At 35.9% G+C, this 20,804-nt stretch overlaps 1 protein-coding gene across 8 annotated transcripts in view; it reads right to left on the minus strand.

Moving 5' to 3' along the window:
- Positions 1-20,804, minus strand: part of PPFIA2 (PPFI scaffold protein A2) — a 285,778-nt gene that overhangs the window by 31,019 nt on the left and 233,955 nt on the right. For all 8 annotated transcript variants that reach the window (XM_031507775.2, XM_077783543.1, XM_021528054.3 and 5 more), the window contains 8 exons: positions 19,527-19,618; positions 17,068-17,203; positions 16,373-16,593; positions 13,419-13,656; positions 10,891-10,920; positions 9,912-10,042; positions 8,726-8,880; positions 4,510-4,603 (listed from right to left, as the gene is read on the minus strand). In XM_031507775.2, the coding sequence (XP_031363635.1) occupies positions 4,510-4,603; positions 8,726-8,880; positions 9,912-10,042; positions 10,891-10,920; positions 13,419-13,656; positions 16,373-16,593; positions 17,068-17,203; positions 19,527-19,618 (1,097 nt within the window). The remainder of the gene's footprint in view (positions 1-4,509; positions 4,604-8,725; positions 8,881-9,911; positions 10,043-10,890; positions 10,921-13,418; positions 13,657-16,372; positions 16,594-17,067; positions 17,204-19,526; positions 19,619-20,804) is intronic.

Here is a 20,804-nt window from a genome sequence, read left to right on the forward strand (position 1 = left end):
AGCCACAGAGAATGGTAGCTGGAGTCAACTACAAAATTCAGACCTGGAAATCAGGTGCTTTCCAGAGGGAGACTGGTTAATCACTAGGGAAAAAATAATACTAAAAGGTCTTTTCTTCATTTTCATCTCCTGGAGAATTTATCTTAATCAAAAGGTATGGTTTAGAGGAGTGCAAACTATTTAAATCATTGAGGGGGTTCAATTGAATGTAGCTGTGATAGACAGTATTTGTGCCAGTAATAATTCTATTCCTAAACCCTGAGTTTTCTTAAACAAGGGTTCTTTAGCCAAACAGGCTCTGAAAGTTCAGGCAAAAGGCAGAAGATTCTATATACAAAACACCACATTTTATATAGAACAAAGGAAGTGAAATACAAAGTCTAATTAAAATTATAAAAATTAAATACATATACACCCGAAGATCACTTAATTTCACAAAACAATGAATAACACCTTAAGCACTTTAAATACCCCTTACCCTCATCTTTTGTTTCCTAGAACAGCATGCTCAATTTACAAATAGGAAGACCTAAAAAGTCTCAGTATTAACTAGAACTGTCATTTATTTAATGTTGAGAATAAACATCTATGGATGTGTCAGGCAACTTAAATTCATCTTTTCAGCTTGTAAGAGATGCTGTGTGCTGTGTATAATTTAAAAATTATACACAGCTTCTTTCATTTCTCTTTGATGCCTTAGGATTAAGGCTTGTTCCTAATAAATCTACTGTAATAACCAAATTTTGGATGAATAGAGACTATTATTGGAAGTTTATAAATGTCTAGCATATCATTAAGACAAACTGTTAATTACATTTTAATGATGTCTAAGCAGTCAATTGAAACTGAAAGAAATTTTACATCTAAATAGGATCTTCTAAACAAGAAGCAGGGAAACCTTGAAATTTAGGTTAATGATACTATAATCACCAGAGAGAGAATTGGTCTCCAAAATTACCACACTCTCTCATTAAACTTTTCAGAGTGAAATGAATTATTCAGTACCTGATTCCATGCAAACAAATGGCACTAAAGCACTATAACATGCTGCAGTGTGTTCCTAACTCTGTAGGGTCCAGAGTCAATGCAACACTTGCTTGAGGGAGCAGGTGCTCAGGACACCTGGTGGACCATTAGAACCTGCTGCTGCAGTATCTGGCAATTTGAAATGTCCTGCATCTTTGTCCCTGGGGTAGGGGCATCCTTCTGGGATCAAGCAGGCATCATCTGGGATGACCCTGCTTGAGTAGGGAGGTTAGACCCACGGTGGTCCCTTCCAACCTGACCCATTCTGTGATGCTGTGACTGCATTTCTTACAAGCAGGTGTTAATTAAATTAAATGCATTCAAAAATGCAAAATTAAAAAGTTACCATTTAAAGCATTTCTCAGTTAAGAGATACGGACATAATTTTAACATGAATCTGTCCTATTATGACTTGGATCCAAACTAAATCAAAGCAAATAGCAGCAGTGGGTGAAGATCATTACTGCTAGTACAGTATTCATATGTTGATCACACTGATGAACCTGACTTCTGTTTCACAGCAAGGGGAGAATCCTTGTTTTCCTGCAGCAGAACCACCAGTGAACTGTTTGTTGAGCTGTTAACAGGGCTGAAAGCCACCTCACCCAACTTGCACTTCTCAAAGAGAACACCATTTCAGTATATGGTATTATACTTGTTTTATAGAAAAGAGAGTTGGCTCTGGCATCACTGTTACAAGGTGTTTAGTATCGTTGGGGTGTTTTGTTGCAGGGCTTTTTTTGGAGGTTGTTTTTGGTTTTGTCTGCTTTGGTTTTTATTTTTTTTAAAGGAAGTGACAAAGCCAGCATAATAAAGCTGTCTCAGACCTGAAATGCAATACGAATTAGTACTTCCCAGCTTTAGCCTATACTTTGCTTATCCTGTTGTGGGTTTGGCTCTCTTGGGCTTTTATGTCCTAACCCAAGTCAGTTAGAAATGCTACAGGGGCTCTGCTCTGTGTTCCAGTGACTGTGCTCACTGTCTCTGCAGGGTTTGTAGAGTGGTTTTGTTTGGTAAAGGAAGAATCAACCACTGGGACTTAAATCACATTGCCATAGATCTTACTGCTACATCATGACTCAGACTTCTCTTATTATGTCTTAGAAAGACCTCTCACACATTCCCACCACCATTAATGTTACATAGCATAGTATCCTCATCTGCACTACACAGCTTAGTAATCTTGCACCTACTATGTGTATGGCAAGGCCACTTCCAGAAGGAATTAAGCATTGTTAAGAATTGGTACAACGGAATGTAACCTGCTGCAACACAGTTTTCATTTAAATTACTTTCTGAACTTCTCAATTTAATATTTTCTAAGGTAAGACATGCAAATAAATGACTGATATTCAAGACCTATCTGGACACAATCCTATACCATGTCCTCTGGGATGGCCCTGCTTGTGCAGGGAGGTTGGACCAGATGATTCATGGTGGTTCCTTCCAACCTGACCCATTCTGATGCTGTGACTGCATTTCTTACAAGGAGCTGTTAATTCTCTTACACTCTATTGACAGCTTAGCACCCTAATGACTACCATAATTCAGCAGAATCTCCTGTATATCTCTAACACAACAGATTACATTTTTCTTTACAGTTCCTCTAAAACAATGTAACATATACATACATATATACATAAACTAGCAATAATGTATGTTAGCCTTCCTGCAGTTCCGAGCATTCTGAAGTGAGAAACTATGAAGACAGGTAACCCTAAAAGGCACAGGGGAAAAAAATAAATTTCTTCATGAAATAGTTATGTAACATATATTTTGGATAAATAATATACAGTTCAGACCAATAGAATAGTCATAGTCACAAAGGAAAGATTCCTTTCCTTCCAGCAGAGGACACTTTGATTACATCTAATCCATAAAGAACCAAGGACAGACAGACACAGGAGAAAAAAGGGAAAGACTTGAAAATCAGAAAGCATGGGATTGTGTGAGATTGTACAGAAATTTAATAACATATTATCTGCACACCCCTTATTTACAGACCCAAAAGTTGGTAGGCGATCTAGAGATGAAATAGTCATGTCATGTTTGTAGTTGTGTGTGCCAAGTCTTGTGATATTTTACCCAGTTTAACAAACTAACACATATGAAAGTGAACAAAATTAACACATTTGTCCCTTCAAAATGGTTTCAATACTGTGATACATTCAGCCCTCAGAACTGGAAGGTACATTTGGACTTGAAAAACAAAGGGCTGCTGAAAATAATATTATATTCTTTATGAATGGTAACAGTGGCCTCAAAGATGCCTTCTAGATTTAGTAAAAAAAAAAAACATGGTAACATAATCTACATCCATATATTTCTAAAATTACTTATTATGTATAGATAAGAAATACAGGGACAAGACTCATCAACTGCAACATCCCTGTGAAAGCTATTTTGAGTTTCTTAATTGAATTTAAATAGTTTCTTCTTTTCCAGCTAGCACAGTGACTGCTTCTCTAATTGCTAAATTGAGGCTGATTTAAACAGAATGTTTGCATTTGTACATTACACGGATGTGTACATTTAAAGTTATATTTCATCAAGCACTTGACAGGAAATTAGTGATTAAAAATATTCAACATAAAAATGTAAAGAGAAACTCAAACATTATCCCTAGATTCTTTGGATTAGAACTGAAAATTCTCTTGAAACTCAGCCAACGAATCTTAAAAGAGTGAAACAAACCTGAAAACCCAGAAATTTTAAAAAATGAGGCTTTTAGAATCCAAATAATAGCATTAAAGTTAATGATTATGGATGAAAATAAATCTATTTGTTTAGAAAGTGAATTTGCAAAGTCAGTTTTAAGTACCATTTTTCTCTGACACCCTCTAATTACACTGGAAGTGCAATGTTGCCAAGAGGTTTCTTTTGTGTTTGCAGTCTTATTTTATTAGGTCTTCATAGCTCCTGGCAGCTGCTATGACTCAGTGTACTGTTTTTACAAGGAGGTGCATGAAAGACAACCTTAAATTATTGTATAATTGATGCAAATGAAAAGCTAGGTTGCTTTTTGTCTGCATTTGCTGACAGGCAAAAAGCCCTGAAGCTGCTAGGGTTTATGGGGAACCTTTGACATCTAGAAACAGAAGTAATACCGTTCACTTGATAATACAAAAGAGATTTTTCACCCTTTTGAAAAAGAAAATCTACATAGTGACTCACTAAATATATATCTATTTTTTCAGAATTGCACTGGAGACAAAATGCACAGGATTAATGACAATGTGAAATGGAAAAATGTCTCTCATAAACCTATGTTCTTTCACAAATGAAATAATATTGTACAGACTCTGAATATTTCCCCCTATATTTTATATGCAGCTTTAAATATTTTCACACTGCAAAGAAACATCACTACCAAAATGCTATAATAGATGGTCGTGCTTCTCATTCCACATTTGAGTAAAACAATAAAATTCCTCATATTTGAATCAAGTTTCAGCCAAAAAGTCACATAAAAACAGTACTTACTTTTTCTTTAGTCTTCTGTCCTTTTCTGCTTGTGTTCCAAGTTTGCCTAATCCCAGAGATTCCTGAGCTGCTGCCTCTGTTTCCATGTAACCTCCTGGAAAATAAAACAAACAAAACCCCAACCATATTTTTCCTTCTCTCACTTCTGTTGTTCCCCTCCTTAACCCTTCAATTCCCCTCCCACCCACCATCATCTATATTTGCTTCCTTAAGCTGTGACATTTGGTGTTTGTGAAGAACATCTATCACCTGCATAAGTAAATTCTGACAAGCATTTACTACATGGGAAAGAGTAGTAGAGGGAAAAAAAGTTTTCTCCTCCTTGTATTTGGCAGAAATGTATTACACAAGCACCCTTATCTCCTTTGCCTATTTTGCTTTGCCTCCTAGGGCTCAGTCCCATGGTGCTAAGTAAGCAATGCTCCCACTATTTTTTAATCTTAGTTGAGAAATGCACAAATGAAATTGCATTCTCTTAAACTGTCTCTCTACTATTGCCATAATGCAGGATCACCTAATGCAGTAGTGCTAAAATCATTTTGCTTTCATACAGGGTCTTAGATGTCATTATCCCTGAAAACTCCCAGAGATGACAGAAAGAATCTGCCGGAGAAGTAAAAAGCCTCCTACATCTCCCTGGTGTGTCTTGTAGGCACCTAAATCCTGTCAAAGTCATGGGAACTTGAATAACCTACACAGAATGACAAAGAAAGCTTGCAGTCAGCAAGGACATGCGGAACAAAATAAAAGAATTTTATAAACTAAGGGCATGATCCACATGGCTACTGACGTGACTTCCCTAGTGCAGAAATGGAAAATGATCTGACTTTTTTATCACTGCCCTGATTCAAGAAGAGGGGACCTGCAGATGGAGCTCAGTGCAGTCTCCTGGCTCTGGCTTCACACAATCCTCTCACTCCCACTTGCATGTGCACAGACTGCAGCACTCCTTTGGAGGCTGCTTCCCTCCTGTGCTCCAGTTTGGAAGGTGTGTAACTGACACAAGAGAGAAGATAATAGTGTGGGAAAATGTTGATGCTTGACTCTGTTTGAACATAGCAATTTCTTATTTCACAGCAAATGGATAGTGAACAATTATATAGTGGACACTGTCATAATAAAAAAAGCACAAAGTAAATTAAAATATTTCTGTCCTGATATGTTGATTTTAATAACAACATAATTCATAAATGTTATGTAGTGAAAGAATGTCACAGCCTTTACAAGTTAGATTTACATGCACCTCAATCAAGTAAGAACAAAAGCTAACACTGCATCATGTATGTGACAAAAATTTAGAAAAGCTTGGGTTTAAGCTGTTCTTTTAAAGCAGGTGCTGTTTGTCTAGACAGATTTTTACTTTTTTAGAAGAGGACAATACTTCTGCAAGTCTCACAAAGAGAATGATGCAAATGCATCTCACAAATGTAGAGAATATGAATGTATACTTTTTATGTCATCTGCCTGTCAAAGTCTTACAGAATCTCATTTCATGCTTCTTGCTGCCTCTGGATTACATTTTTCATTCAGCAAACAATTAACATTCCATACCTTTCTTGAGAGAGCAGCTCTCAGTATGTCAGATAGAGATGGGATGAGTGCAGTGCAGTGAGGACTTATTACAGGTTGGAGATAGTTTGGGCATAATGCATTTCTCCATTCTCCAAATATATCTGGCCTTTGAAAACGTCTGGTACAACTCATATTGGATGTAGCCACAATAAATGTTTCCTAACAAGCTGACCTTTCCATTTGCCATGCACATCAGCTTGTTTGGGCAATTCTAAAAATGCCTGGAATGTACTGTTTGTTTTAAGGTCTAGAGTATTTAAAAAGTAACATGAGAAGAATACAAAATTGTCTTAATGTGGTGCTTGTCAAGAGAGAAGATTGGAAAAGAAGGAAGGAAAAAAAGAAGGAAAGAAGGAAAGAAAGTGCACTTGTGCTCCATGTAGCATTCCTTTTTCTTTCTCCAAAAACTTAGACAAAACGTGAAGAATCTAGAAATATCTAAGAAAGATCTCCTAAGGCATGAACTTGGCTTGGAACAATAAAGCTAATGGTTTAGCAGAGAAGGTAAAATTACCAAATAATAAAAGAACATTCTGTCAAGTTTAAGAGTTGAAAAGAATTTTTTTTTTTTTTTGCAAGGTTTTGCAAAGAACACAGAGCAAGGAAATATTTTGTGGAATAGCATGGCTCTCTTGATCTTAGTAATACAAGTCTGGAGGCTTCAAAATTGTTTCTTAAATAAGAGTATATAAATACATACTTCTGAGGAAAAGGTATTTTCTGTATTAAAAAACGTAAGAAGCATATGTTTGTATTAAATTAGAGTGTATAATTTAAGCAAGGAAATAAATTACATTCTTTTTATTGATTTTGCAATATAATTTTAGGTTATGAAAACCATACAAATATTTTGCAGTGCTGTAGTAATAGGAATTGCTATGTAAACTTCTGTGATGTAATACCTTAAAATTAAATACCTAATTATGCAGCTGCATAGATAACACATCTGTTGTGAAATTGAGTCAAGTACTATTTTTAGATTCCATTGTCCCATGCAACTCAGGATATTCAACGATTCTATGATATTGCTATTGAATGGAAATGACGACTCAATAAATGCTTTTCTTTTGAGATGTTAAAAATTAAGATGAGAAAAATTACCTGTAATTCATCTGCTTAATGTCTTTTTAATTTCTGAAAAATATTTTACTCCTGCCTTTTGATTAAGTAACAGTCTTACTGTTCATTTTATACATGCTAGTAAACCTAGTTTCCTTAATTAAAATGTGCATTATATTGAAATTTTGCTCTTCAATTAAAGAATGGATGTCACAAAAAGTTCATATAATTGCAAACCACTAGTATGTTTTAGCAATTTCATAACCTAGTATGGGGAATTACAAATGGACTTTTTAAAAGTCTTTGTATGTATTATTAATCACAGTAGGAATTAGGAAATCAATCTATTGCCAAATTTCATTGCTCCTGAGATAGTCTTTGAAACTGTTATTTCACTTTTGTATACATTCCAAAGACTCGCAGGGAAGACCAACACATGTATTGCATCTTGGTTCTCTATGTTCCTGACTTACTGAGAAATCGTAGATTATTATGCATAAACCATCAGTATCAATAAAAGGGTTATATGGAATGTAAATGTGAATTAATAAAGTCTAACTTTAGTTGTAGACTAGTTATAAAATTAGTCATCAATGCAGATGGTGGCATACAGGTGTATTTGAAAAACTCATGTATAGATTCTCATTTGAAAGATTGAATAAATCAGTTTTATTCTTTTCATAGTGAAAAAAGGGGGAATCCAGATTGCATTTAGAAATTAGGTAGGTTTTTTTTTAAGAGCACTTACTCTTATTCTGTACTATTTTAGCAATGGGTTTGTTAGTTCTGATAAGGACACATTGAAATTTCAGGTTTATGCTTGCTGCTTAATGTTTACTGCAAGGTCTTAAAATTATTTTTACAAGTGTGACATGGTCACCATAGCAGTAAAATTTAGTGCCTCAAAATTTGTATTATGTGACATGTGCATGACTAGGAAAGAGACAGTATTTCAATTTTATTGACACATTTATTACAATTTGATACTTGTGTTGGCATGTGTCCATATAGACACATCCCATAGAAATAAGCAGAGGAAAATTTTTGCCATGAATGAAGTAGAATGAAATAGTCTTGGCATGGGAAAAGGACAGAAGTAGGAATAAAGCAAAGCACTGCTTGTGAGCAGCATAATTGTAAAAGGACATTCAGCTACAGGCACTAGAGGGCATCTACTGACACACTGAAATCTGAAAAGCAGCTACACTTGGTTGCAAGGACTTTCTGTATCACATAGGTACACCACTTATAGCCATTTATTGCTAATTAACTTCTCACCTCTTCTTTATGTGGTTATTCAAGAATAGTGTTATCATTGCTACCCTAATTCAACAGCCATTGAAGCACCAGATTCAGTGAAAAAGAAGACTCCAGTAATTTGTGCCCAAACTCTCCTTTCATTTACATTACAGTCATGGCAAACTCATGACAAATATAACTGCTGACAACAATTAAATATAATAGGAAAGTTGTGCTAGACAAAACAGAAACATGAACCAACTGGAAACTGAAAAAAAAGCAGAATTAAAAAATGGAAAAATGGCAGTGAAATGGTGACCTTAGCTTGTTACCACTAATTCCTTACTGAGCTGTCCAAGTCGAGCCTTCTCTTTTTTACCGAACAATCGTCCTATTGAAGACTTGATTCCTTTCTTCTTGGGAGCTTTGTGCAGGGAGTCCTGACTGCTGCTGACACTGCCAAGACCAATGCTTTCTGGCTCCAATGAAGCAGGCAAACTACTGCGAAATGATAATAAAGAAATAGAATAGATAACATATCAACATTTTTATTTTCTTCCAAGCAGCTCTGCAAATAAATTAATTGGTTATAATTTAGTAATGATCTCCCAACAAGTGAAACAATCACACCTTTAAATTATTTGGCAAAATACGGAGCAACAGAAGACCACACTTTTTCTGTTAGGCAAGGCTGAAAATAAATATTTTTACTTTGTTAAGAACAATTTATGAAAAATACAGTAGTCAGCATTCTGATTTTATTTCTAGGATATGTAGCATTACTACTTCCAGTAGTCATCAAAACTGTACCTCAAAACAGAAATACCCAGCGTATGATGTTGGAAAGGATGAATAAATATGATTGCCGCGCAAAAGATTCACAATAGTACAGCCAGGATGAAAACAATCCCTCCTACTGTCTGGACAATGCCCTTACCTACAGATAGGTCCAAAAGTCAAATGGACTGTTCTGTCTCAACCCCCAAAATGTATGGTTCATCCCACACCTGTAACCCTCCCCTGAAGCATCAGATGTCTGTGACCCCATTGGCCAAGTCTTGTTCCAGCCCACCTTGAAGCCCCCTGATAAGGGGTCTCTGAGGAACCAGATGTTCTCTTGGAACTCCCCTCTCTTGGAACCCCCAACCCCTTGGAACTTCCACCCTCTCCTGGAGCATCCTCTCTACCTCTTGTCTCTCCCCTCCTCATCCCCTCAGGCCTTGCCACGTGCTGCGTCTGGCAGCTCCAAGCAAGACCTTTCTCCATCCCTAATAAACCTGATATCCTAAGAGCAGCCTTCAGAGAGCTCTCGTCTCCATCCATCAAAGCTGTCCTGGAGCTCAGCCGACCCTGCAGAGTACTTTAGCACTGATAAACATTTTCAGGGTCATTGCAACAAACAATGGGTAGGATTTTTTCTCTCATTAAGTAGGGAAGAAATCAGGTAATTGTGGAATAGTTAAACAACATGATTTGAAAACAATAATATGTGGTAAACTGTGAAGTATCAATCCACATTACAAATATCTTACCTTCTGGCATCATTGTGGTATGAAGAAGGAAGGGTATGAGTCATCCTGATGGCTCTGGGTGTTGGAGGAGGAGAAGTTTCACATTTGATTGTGGCTTTATCTTCACGCCCATCTTCTTCAACTACTGCAATCTGGGGGAGAGACAATCCAATGAGAGCATATTAGCTTTTCAAGAACGTTTCAATATACACTGCATGAAATTGTCAAGTGGACTGAAGCATGTAAGATTTCAAGTGCAATGTTACGAGCAAATTGTAAGGTTTTTTTTTTTTTAATACGCTATTGGGAAAAACAATTTTCTACATAAGGCAGATTAAAACAGATATTTAAAAGAAATGAGATTATGCTTGTGGAAAAAGTACATTCCTTTATGCTATAGAGGTTGGTGAAGGTCTAAACATGAAGACAATCTTAGGTGTAAGTGGGTTCCTTGCATTAAACAGGATTATTAGGTTAACTAAGTTTCTCAGGGATATAAGGGTGAATACATGACCACTCTCTACACAGTGTGTTACCAGAATGCTTGACAGTAATGAATTTTGTCATAGCATTATAATGATTTATCTTAAATAACATCATGGAATTTCATCATCAGTGCCAGTTCTGTAAACAAATTTATATTGCTCCAGGAGATTTCAAGGAATCTCTCTGTATAGTTCCTCCAGCAAGAAGAATGGCCAAAATACACTTGAAGGTAATACTTTTGTGTCCATACTTCTTTAAAAGTAAGTATTCCTTTAAGTTTGTGCTGTTTGGGCTGCTACTCCAAGATATCACTGGTGGGCTTTGATTCTGTGGCTTAGCTATGATCCCTGGAACCATTTCAGATAGGATTACTGATTATGTTCAGGCATAGAATGAAATGGAGAGGAAGGGATGCAGTTGCTAGAAATGGACCCCAGCAAAGATTTAGTTATCTAAATAGCAGAGGAGTATGATAAATGGGCTCTCCCAAACTTTAAAAAACCTAGTATCATACCTTTCTCCGATGCTTCCTTAGGTCGCTTGGCTTAGATTGGTAACAAAAGTGGAAACAACAAAACAAAAACAAACCCAATTAATAAATATTATTGAAGCATAAAAAAGCCTCATATTTGTTGTTTTCACATCCATGAAGTGGGAAGCAAAGATTAATCACTCTCCATATTATATACTAATTACAGACTTGACGTAATAACTGAAAAATATGTCATTCTGGGAAAGCAGGTTTGGGTATTTTTCCTAAAGTTACACTCTCATTCAATTTCATAAACTTAGCAAAGAATTGGACATTTCAAGTCTATAGTAGGACTTTCTATTTTTGACTTTTCATATAAGTACTTACGTTATCCTTAACTGGGTTTTTTTTAGAAGTTTTATATTACAAATATAAAATTATTGGTGTCCCACCAAGTAAAACCACAAAATATCATCACCAAATACCATGCCTGAAAAAAATGACTGGCATCTTCAGGAAATTAATAACTATTTATCTATCTTTTTCAGTATTAATTGGCAGCAGCAGACTGCTAGAATGGGTCTTGCTCAACCCCCTTTACATTTTTATTTTTGGTAGATGTATTGTTAATTTAAGGATTTATTTACTCCATGCACTCAGGCTGTGGAAACTCATGCAGTCCTGTTTCTCCAGCTAACCAACAAAGGGTCCTTTGGTAATTTGAGCTCTAGAGATCAGACTTAAATCTCTTCCCAACTCAAAGTTTCATTTAGAGGATGTCTGACAGATTTGTGTCTGTTCCCAGACAGCAAGGAAGTGATATTGAACACTGAACTCCTGCTGAAACAGTGCAGGGCAGAAGTGTCCTGAAATGGTTGATGAAGGTGAGCAAAACTGTGGGCTGTGCTGCTGAGCACACTATGGGGGAATGCTTCTACTGCTTATAGCAAATCAAGAGTTCAACTGCAAGTCAGACAGACAAATCCAACTCAGTTTTAGCACAGTTAGAAATGGATGCCAGTGAGATCATGGCAACCTGAATTGCAGAGGCTATGCTGTCATTTTGTGTTTGAATCAGATGAACCTATTGACCCAAAAGTACAGTTTTCAAATCCAGGCAACCAGGCAGTGCAGGTGGGGCAACCATTGCAATTTACCCACAGCCAGACTGCTTCCTTTGAACAGCTGGGGAAAGGGAACACACTGTGCATTTGAGAAGGTGCTGCTTTGGTGAAGCAGGTGGCAGGACAGCAGCCTGCACACTCACCTCCTCCACCTGTGCAATCAATATTTTAATTTCTGCTGTTCAGCAGTGGGAACTGGGGGCAGCAAAGAATAGGTTAAGATTGCCTGCCTGGACCTCCTCCCTGCTAACCTCAGGTCCTAAGGTGGCAGCAAACACCATCCTAAACTGGGAGGAGCAGAGGTGAATATTCCCAGGAAAAGGGAATACTTGTTTAGATTATCATCAACAAAAGCCCATACTGCCAGCTGAGAAGAAGGAACAGCCAAACTTCATTTCCAGCTGCTTTTAGCAACCTTTTCTGTTAGGAAAGGCTCCACAGGTAATCAGTGCTATTACTTCCCAAGAATGGACCACATGGGGACGTGGGTGACATGATTATCAGAGAAAATGCAAATTAAAATTGTGTTTATGCATATCCTATTCTATTCCCTTCTATTCATCAGCACAGTGGTCTGCTTTTATTCTCTCCTGGTACTTAAAGGGATTAATTCATCCCGGCTCCAAACTGGTTTGTAGCTCACACTGAACCCTGCATCTGTACTCTAATCAATATCAGAGTTGTACATCTTAAATATGTTGACACATACTATCTTCAAATATTTGTCAGATTTACTATTTCTTTTTATCTGGGATCAAAATTAAATTCCTTGTAAATCCCTTTCCAAATCAAACCAGAAAATTTTGAATGTGTCCTCAAAAATACAGCAATGTTAGAAATTATTTGCACAGTAATTTCATGGTGACTTGATATCTATGTATGAGCCACCTGTAATATTGAAATACATCAGTTAAATGAATTACTGGAAACCAAAGAACTCATTTCATTGTGCATGATATATGGTCATGAAGAATGCATAAAAGCGCTGCAAGGATAAAAGAGTATACCAAATATAAAAGTATACCCAAATGATTCCATATACAAAGTGGTAGAGTGTCCAAATGTCTTCTAGACATTTCCTGGAAATTTAAACTCAGCAGTAGTTCCAAGGACTATTGTGTAATAACTGTATCACTTAAGAACTTTCCATTAGTAAACATTTTTTACATGCAAGTAATTCCAGTGATCAGTTCTGTTTTTCTTATTAATCCCACAGCCTGTGTGCTGAAGGCCCTCAGTAATCCTATGAATCAATGCAATGGTCAAAACCACTATAACAAAACCCAAATACACCAAATGTCCACATTCAAGAGAATTTGCTATCTGTATGAATGAGGAAGACATGAATGAAGAATTAATTATAGAGATGAGCCAGTCATACAGTGAAAAGATTAAGTACTTAATACAAGAAATATCACATCAAATACTGTCAATAAGGTTTCTTACCAGTGTCATAACCCCCATTCTGTCCATCTCCCTGGCTGGACTGCGAGGGGTGAGTTTGGGAGTTGAGTGTCCACTGGGAGGAGATGAGCTTGCAAGTGATGATGCTGTCACTGAGCCAGTAATGGAGGTACCTTGGTGGACTCTGGCTAGATTTAAGCCTTCCAGACTCACACTGGCCACTCTGTTCTCTATCTCTTCAGCACGCAATTCTGTCGACTCTTTCTCTTCTTGGATTAACCTTATGAAGTAAAAGAAGAATGCTCTTGTTGTATTTGTCTCTTCATATACCCAGAGCAAAACTAGAAACCATTTCATTTCAAATGAGATTTGATATTAAGAGCAAACAAAGATGAATATCACAGATAACTAAAAGAGACACTTTTCCATCATTATTTTCCTAATCACCAGTTATCAAATTATTTTTCTCAATTCCTCCATCCTCAAAACCTGTTTGAAGAATGAGTCCAACAGCAAGGCTTGATGTATGACATTTCAGGAATATAGGTTCCTTTGCAAAGGAACGAGAACCAGGCAGGGGGGTTAACAATCCGATTTACCACAGATAACTAATTCCAAGCTTACGCTAGCTTCTTCTGATTACCTTTTGCTAAATCACAAAGCTAAGAGTCAAATGAAATTGGGCCTTTAAGAAGGGAATTGCTAAAATAACCCATATTAATAAAACAAGAGAACATGTAAAACAAATTGTTTGGTTTACCCCTACAGTTTGATGAAAAAATGACAGTTGTTTCTAAAGCCCTGTGTTTTTAAGTGAGTTTCATTAAAATCAATTTCTTGTTAGCAAGCAATATAAGCTTCTTAAACATCTATCAGCTTAACAGGCTGTTTCCACTGAGTTCTTTAGTTTTGTTTTTAATTGTGATTGCACCTAGAATGGAAAAATGTCTTTAAAATAAAATGTTTTTAAGTCCTTTGCCCATAAATCTGTGCTGGGAGTAGTCTTTTTTATTTGCAAAGAGGAGGAAAAATTATGAGGGGTCAACGTGAAATGACAGAATAAGAAGTCTGGGGAGGCTGAAACTGTGAACCAGACTTTTTTGAGTGAAATGAAGTAAGTACAATAAATAAAACCATAATATATTGAAAACAGAAGCCCAAAAACTCCTGTCGTGTCATAAAACTTCTTCCCTAACATCCATTTCAGAATTTGTGTAAAACATCTACAAGTCTTTTTGTAATAATGCAGGGAAGAAACTTAAAGGCCAATAATATTTTGAAAGATAATTATAACAATGTTTTTCATTTTAGTAATTTAAATCCTGAATCATCTTGTATAATAAAACAAATCTAAGGCAAAATACATTTTTAATCTCTTTTGATATCTCAAAAAATTGAAAAATCCTTATAGTGTTTGCCAATAAAAAAAAAAAATCAAGCCAGGAATACATGAAATGCAATACAGCTTATAGAACGATCCTTGTAGAACAATTTTCCTGAACCATATAAAAAAATTACAAAATTATATACCTTGTCCTTTAATAATAGTTGCTATGATAATAAAAGCCTATCCTTCAGTACAAGATTAGCAGTTGAGAAAATCAACTACCCTCAGTAGACTTCCAGTAAAAATGGCTGTAAAGAAAGTGCATACTTGCTTCTCTTTTGTTAGGTAAAACTGTACCTACCATCTGAGTCAAGACCCTGGATTAGGTATAAGAGTGATCTGATTCAGGGTGGCACAAATAATATCCCACTACATCACCTGCAAGTATTGTTCCTTGTGAAAGCCCTTTACTGTATTACTTGTTATACTAGTATTTAGTATTGACAAAAGACTAGTATTGTTTAAAAACAAATATAAATGCTTGAGCTGGCCACTGTGCTGACTTCTTTGTAATAACAGAAAATATGGATAAGGTTCTTTCTTTTATGTACACTGTTTCAAGGAGATTTACCTTCCTAACACCAAAATATCTTTTTGACTCTGTATCTTGACAGGTGTAGGAAAAGGTTTGAGAAAACAGTGTAATCCTATCTGAACAAGCACATTCTGGGACAGCAAAAAATGCAAAGATTTAGATTTATAATGAAAGGTTTTTCCCTAAACAGAAAAAGTACTCAAAATCAATACATTCCAACCGTGTTCTTCCTTTAAAGTTACCTTGATCAGAGACTGATTATCTTTTGCCAAATCAGTCTGTCTTGTTTTGATTATATTTCTAACCACAGTTTCCAGTATTACCAGAAGGTCCCTAATACATTTACTTTAATTTCCTTCATCTCCTTTTAGGAAAACAGTTGCTAATGAGAAGATGTTTTTCATACACCAAAGTTTTTAAAGTTGCCCTTACTGAAAAACGTAAGAATACTTTAGGCTTGAAATATGGTTTAATTTATAAAAATTACTTAGTTAAAACATGTCATTTGATTCTCTACCACTCCATTAAATTTGCACTGATATTATTAAGATATATTCTATTCATTACCTATATCCAAACACTATAATCCAACTTGGAGTATGAAAAATCATATTCTGTATCTACAGAGAAAATCAAAACCATGACTTAGAATATGTGGCTTATATTGGATTTAACATAGGGATAATTGCCAGAAGAAAGCATGAAGAGCACAGAAATAAAATATTTCTGGTAGGAGGTTGTTACTGAACAAGTGGAGTCATGTAGAAGTGGAAAAGACCTTGAAAAGCAGACTGTGAACAGTGATTTGTGAAATCTCTAACTTACTTTTCTTCAGGTGGCCAACAGTTCTTCACTTGGAATGTTTTTAAAAAAAAAAATTCTATCATTAGGAAAGAAAGACTCTCTGTAAAGATATTACACAATCAATACTCTCCTCTGGAAAGCAGACACATTATCAATCCTCTGAATGAACAAGCTATTTCCTAATTGCCGTGAATAGTACCTGAACTCAAGCACTAAAAGAAGCTTGAAGCTGTAACCATAAATGCATCACAGCTGGTTCAGGCTACATACCTGATTTCTTTGTTGATTGCATCTAGCTGCTCCTGGAGCATCATGGCCAGAGTCTGGGCATCGGAATGGCCACTTGGTGACAGCAGGTCCATGGAGCTGAACAGCGTTTCTCTATCATCATCATCGATGTCTGACATCTCGGTGTCGCTTTCGAAAGGATGACTGCTCAGAACACCGATCTGCTGCGTCCTATTCCACTCGTGATCGCCAAGGGATTTTACCTGAGCAGCAAGTAGGACATGTATGGCTTATGTCAGAGAAAACTGCAAAGTCGAACTTAAAAAAAAATGGGAAAGGAAAGCAACTAACACTTCAAAATACTTGTTCAATTATAAGCGCTCCATAACGCTCACAGTATTACTCCAAATAGCATGAAGTCTTTTCACATAATTGTAATTTAGGTATCCAATTACTCCAAGGAAAATGTATACAAAAAGACACTCTGAAAAGACAAATAATCAAGTATATTTGAACTTTTATGTCTAAACTTCAACGTTTTCTGCTGTCATTTTGTACAATAGTTCTCTGAGCAGGTATAGAAAAAACCCTGCTCTCTGGGTTGGGTTTTCTTGTTTGGTGGGTTATTTTTTCTGCTGTTGTTTTCTTTCTGGAAGAAAACCCCACAAACTGCAAGCTCAACAGCCTCAAACACATTCTCTTATCAGGGAATATATGAGAAGAAATTAGGGATTAACCTTTGGTTCATCTCTGCGTACTCCCATCCGGCCTCTTCTAGGCCGCCTTATCACTTTAGTTGACCGATAGTCAGACTGGCTATCAACCAGTGAGCCCACTGAGTACCTCAGCTCTGTTGATGTGTCCAGATGAGGTCTATAAACAGAATTACATAAGAGGACTGAGAGAATAATAGGAATAACAACAACAATCCAATGACTTTCAGTCTAGCAACACAGATTTATTTTTTCAAACAAACTTCCATGTATCACATAATAAAGGAGAAAATCACATGACAAAACATAATTTAAAAGTGAAAAACTGAAATAATTGTATAAGAAAATTTAGGGAGACACCAAATAATAAAACCTCTGATTTTTTTAAATTAAAGTATGCTCAGAAAAACATGTAATCCAAAACTTTAACAGGAAAAAGCACATTTCAGGATAATTAGAATTGGCAGCTGAATGTATTTTCCTGTATATTTATAACCTCATTATGCCTGAGGTTACTCTAATCATGTTCTATGTTCATGAGCGAGCATATCGATTAAAGCTTTCCTGCTGTAAGTCTATGCTCTACATTATGAAAATATTAGTGAACTGACCTGTGATATTTAATATTGTTTAGGAATTACTAATCTTTATTTGATGACATTTTCAGTGCTTTAACCCCCAATTTTTCCTGTAGCCCTGGTAAATCTTGGGATATTTCATTGAGGCTTAGACAAGATGTCTTCAGTACTTTTCTTGTTTACAAACAGTGGGCCCTGATCTTTGTCCTTAATCAAACAGCAGCACCAAAAGTTCACTGCATGATACAATAAAAGCATCCTAACCATGGGCTGTGGAACCGAGGTGAAAGAGCAAAGGGTCCATGCACCATTTGAGAATTCAACCACAGAAGTAGAGAAGTGTTTCTCAACACACTAGCAATCTCCACATAAAAATATATAAATAGCATGATCACAGTAAAAAAATGAAATGCAACAAAAACCCGCATAGGGCAGTGCCTAAACACATTTATCTTCTGTGTACAGTAATTGTCTCAATAGAACTTTGTTCTCATAATCAATAATATTTGGTAGTTGTGAAGCAAGTTGGCAGGAAAAAAGAAACAGTCCAAGTTCCAGTTTCTAGCTGTAGATATTCATCTGCTGACCAGCTTTCACTATTTTCCTGAAAGCACAAACTCCAGCCAATGCAGAATTTAATACAGGCAGAGAATAGGAAGTATTTAATGCTCAGAGCTTGCTTTGCCTGAGAGAGATGGGAGCGTCATAAGGTCAGGTTACATAAGGGAAAGTATACTGTTTAGCAGAACCTGCTGAATTCCCAAGATATTTAGATAGCTTATCAAGTTCACACAGCCCTTTGACAAGGGCTAATCAGCTCCTGTTTATGGAGCACAAGCTAATGATATTAATCTATCCAGCAAGAAAAGCTGCTCTCCAAAAACCAAAGCTCCTGTTACAGCAGCCAGTAGCCTGTGTCCCTGCAAGAACTTTCAAGAAAAATGTGTTGTGTGCCAGTAGTCACATTGCCAAGGGAACAAAAATTCAAAAAGTTAAAAGCATCACATTCTGAATTTCATCAGCTTACATGTCTCTACATATAGAAAAATATTATTTGAAGAAATAATAAAAGGTTGAGGGAGAAACCATGTCCAGGTACTGAGCAAGATGTCTGAGGATATCAATGGGCAGCCAATAGCTAATGGAAAAAAACCAACTCATTGAACAAGAGTAACTTTAGATGAATACAGTGTTCCCAATTCAGTCTTGGTCCATGAGCTTTGTCTGGTAGGTGTGCTGCTAGGTTTTAAAAACTAACATGTCACTTGTTATAAAAACAACGTGGCACACAATTATCAATAAAGCAAAAATTTAATCTCAAGAGACACTTTTAAGCAAGAAGGAATTTCTAGAATGATAAATTCTTTGCAGCTGTTAGTGGTTATTTTTATGGCATTTGTCTCACTATTCTTCCCATATTGATTTTCCATGAAAAAGAGGCACAACATTTAATGTCCAATTATGATGTTTTCACATACAGCTGAAGTTCTGTAGTACATTGCTACACACACTGAGTTCTTGCTAACAAAGAAAAAGAAAAGATATTATTTATAGAATAAATATGATCACAAATATGCTGATCAGTTTCAGCATTAAAGAGGATTGTTTCTAATTTGTATTTAAGGTCTGGGAAAAAAAGTTATGTATTTGGATATACTTTTAAAAACATTTCATAATTTAAAAGAATTTCATTTATCACCATAGTATTTCAGTGTATACTCACTGATATAAGGCCCTGTTTACTTATGAAAAAAGTGAAAAGCAACAGTAATAATAACTGCAGAGATTTTACATTTTCAATGTACATTTATGTGTGGCTTGAATACATCCCTGCTGTAAATGCTTGCCATTTACATTTATGTCTATTTCAACTTAAAGTTAGAAAACTTTGTCACAAAATATTACCTTGACAAGGTGGGTTCAATTAAAGAACCAGCCCTCAGTTTCATTTGATCCAGTTCAGACCTCAGTTTCTCAATTTCTTCGGCAAGTCTTTCCTGGAAATAAGAAGAGTAAGACATACTTACTTGTGATACAAAATACATTTATTTTATGAGATATTGTTCCTGTACAGTTAAACAAGCAAGCAAAGATATACTGAATGTAACACTGACTATAATAAGAAAAGGAAGCTCACTTAAGTCTCACTACTACTAATGAGATGTGCACATCAGAAGGAGGTGCTATAGAGCTCTGCTGTTTTACTACTGCCTGGACGTGTTGGAAGGAGAAGTACTCGACACTTTTTTTTCCTACCATAAAGCCAGGCACAGTTCATTGTGTGACTCACCACTTGCCCTACAGAGACCAAGATTAACAGTTGCATCTAGATGACTCGAACTGCAGCTTGTTGAGTTGATGTGACTCTAGTATGAGGTGCTGCTGGCAAAAAATGACAATTTGCCACAAAATTGGATTTTTGGAACAAAAACACCCACTATTTACAGCTACTAGACAAAACAGCACTGTTCCCAAATTCTACAAATAATTGTTATCTATGTAAAAAGTGAAATGAAAGAATTTTAAGACTAATTAAGAACAAGCATGGGATGGGGATATAACAATGGTCTTCCAAGAGTTTAAAATGTTCAGTACTACAAAAGGCTAGGAAGGAAAAGGATAGTCTATATTAGATATCTATAAATCTATTTATAGATTTATATATATATCTGTATGTATATATATAGATATAGACATATATAGGCATCTATAGATACCTATATCTATATATATCTATTATATATCTATAAATAATATCTAATAGTAATATCTATAAATAATACTATCTATAAATAATATCAGTTTCAGTGAGTATTATTACTGAATTATTGGTATATAATTACTGAAATAGTGTTAGAGTATTTTTTAAATATTTCTTGATAGAACAGAATTACTGAGATGACTGATACTCTATTGGTAACACTTCACTTGCCAATTACGTAGAGATTATTTGTATCTGGTGTTATGTCCATCTATCTGAAATTGCTTCATCAGTTTCTTCATCAAAGTGGAACAAATAATCCCATCAAAGGGGGACACTTAGAAGCTCTGGGGTCATAACTTGTAGTGACAGGACACAGGCTTTAAAATGAAAGAGGGCAGGTTTTAGATATCAGGAAGAAATTCTTTATGGTGAGGGTACTGAGGCACTGAAATGGGTTGTCCTTTTAGGTACTTTAATCT

This window comes from Lonchura striata, chromosome 5 (assembly GCF_046129695.1).
Source record: "Lonchura striata isolate bLonStr1 chromosome 5, bLonStr1.mat, whole genome shotgun sequence".
NCBI lineage: Eukaryota > Metazoa > Chordata > Aves > Passeriformes > Estrildidae > Lonchura > Lonchura striata.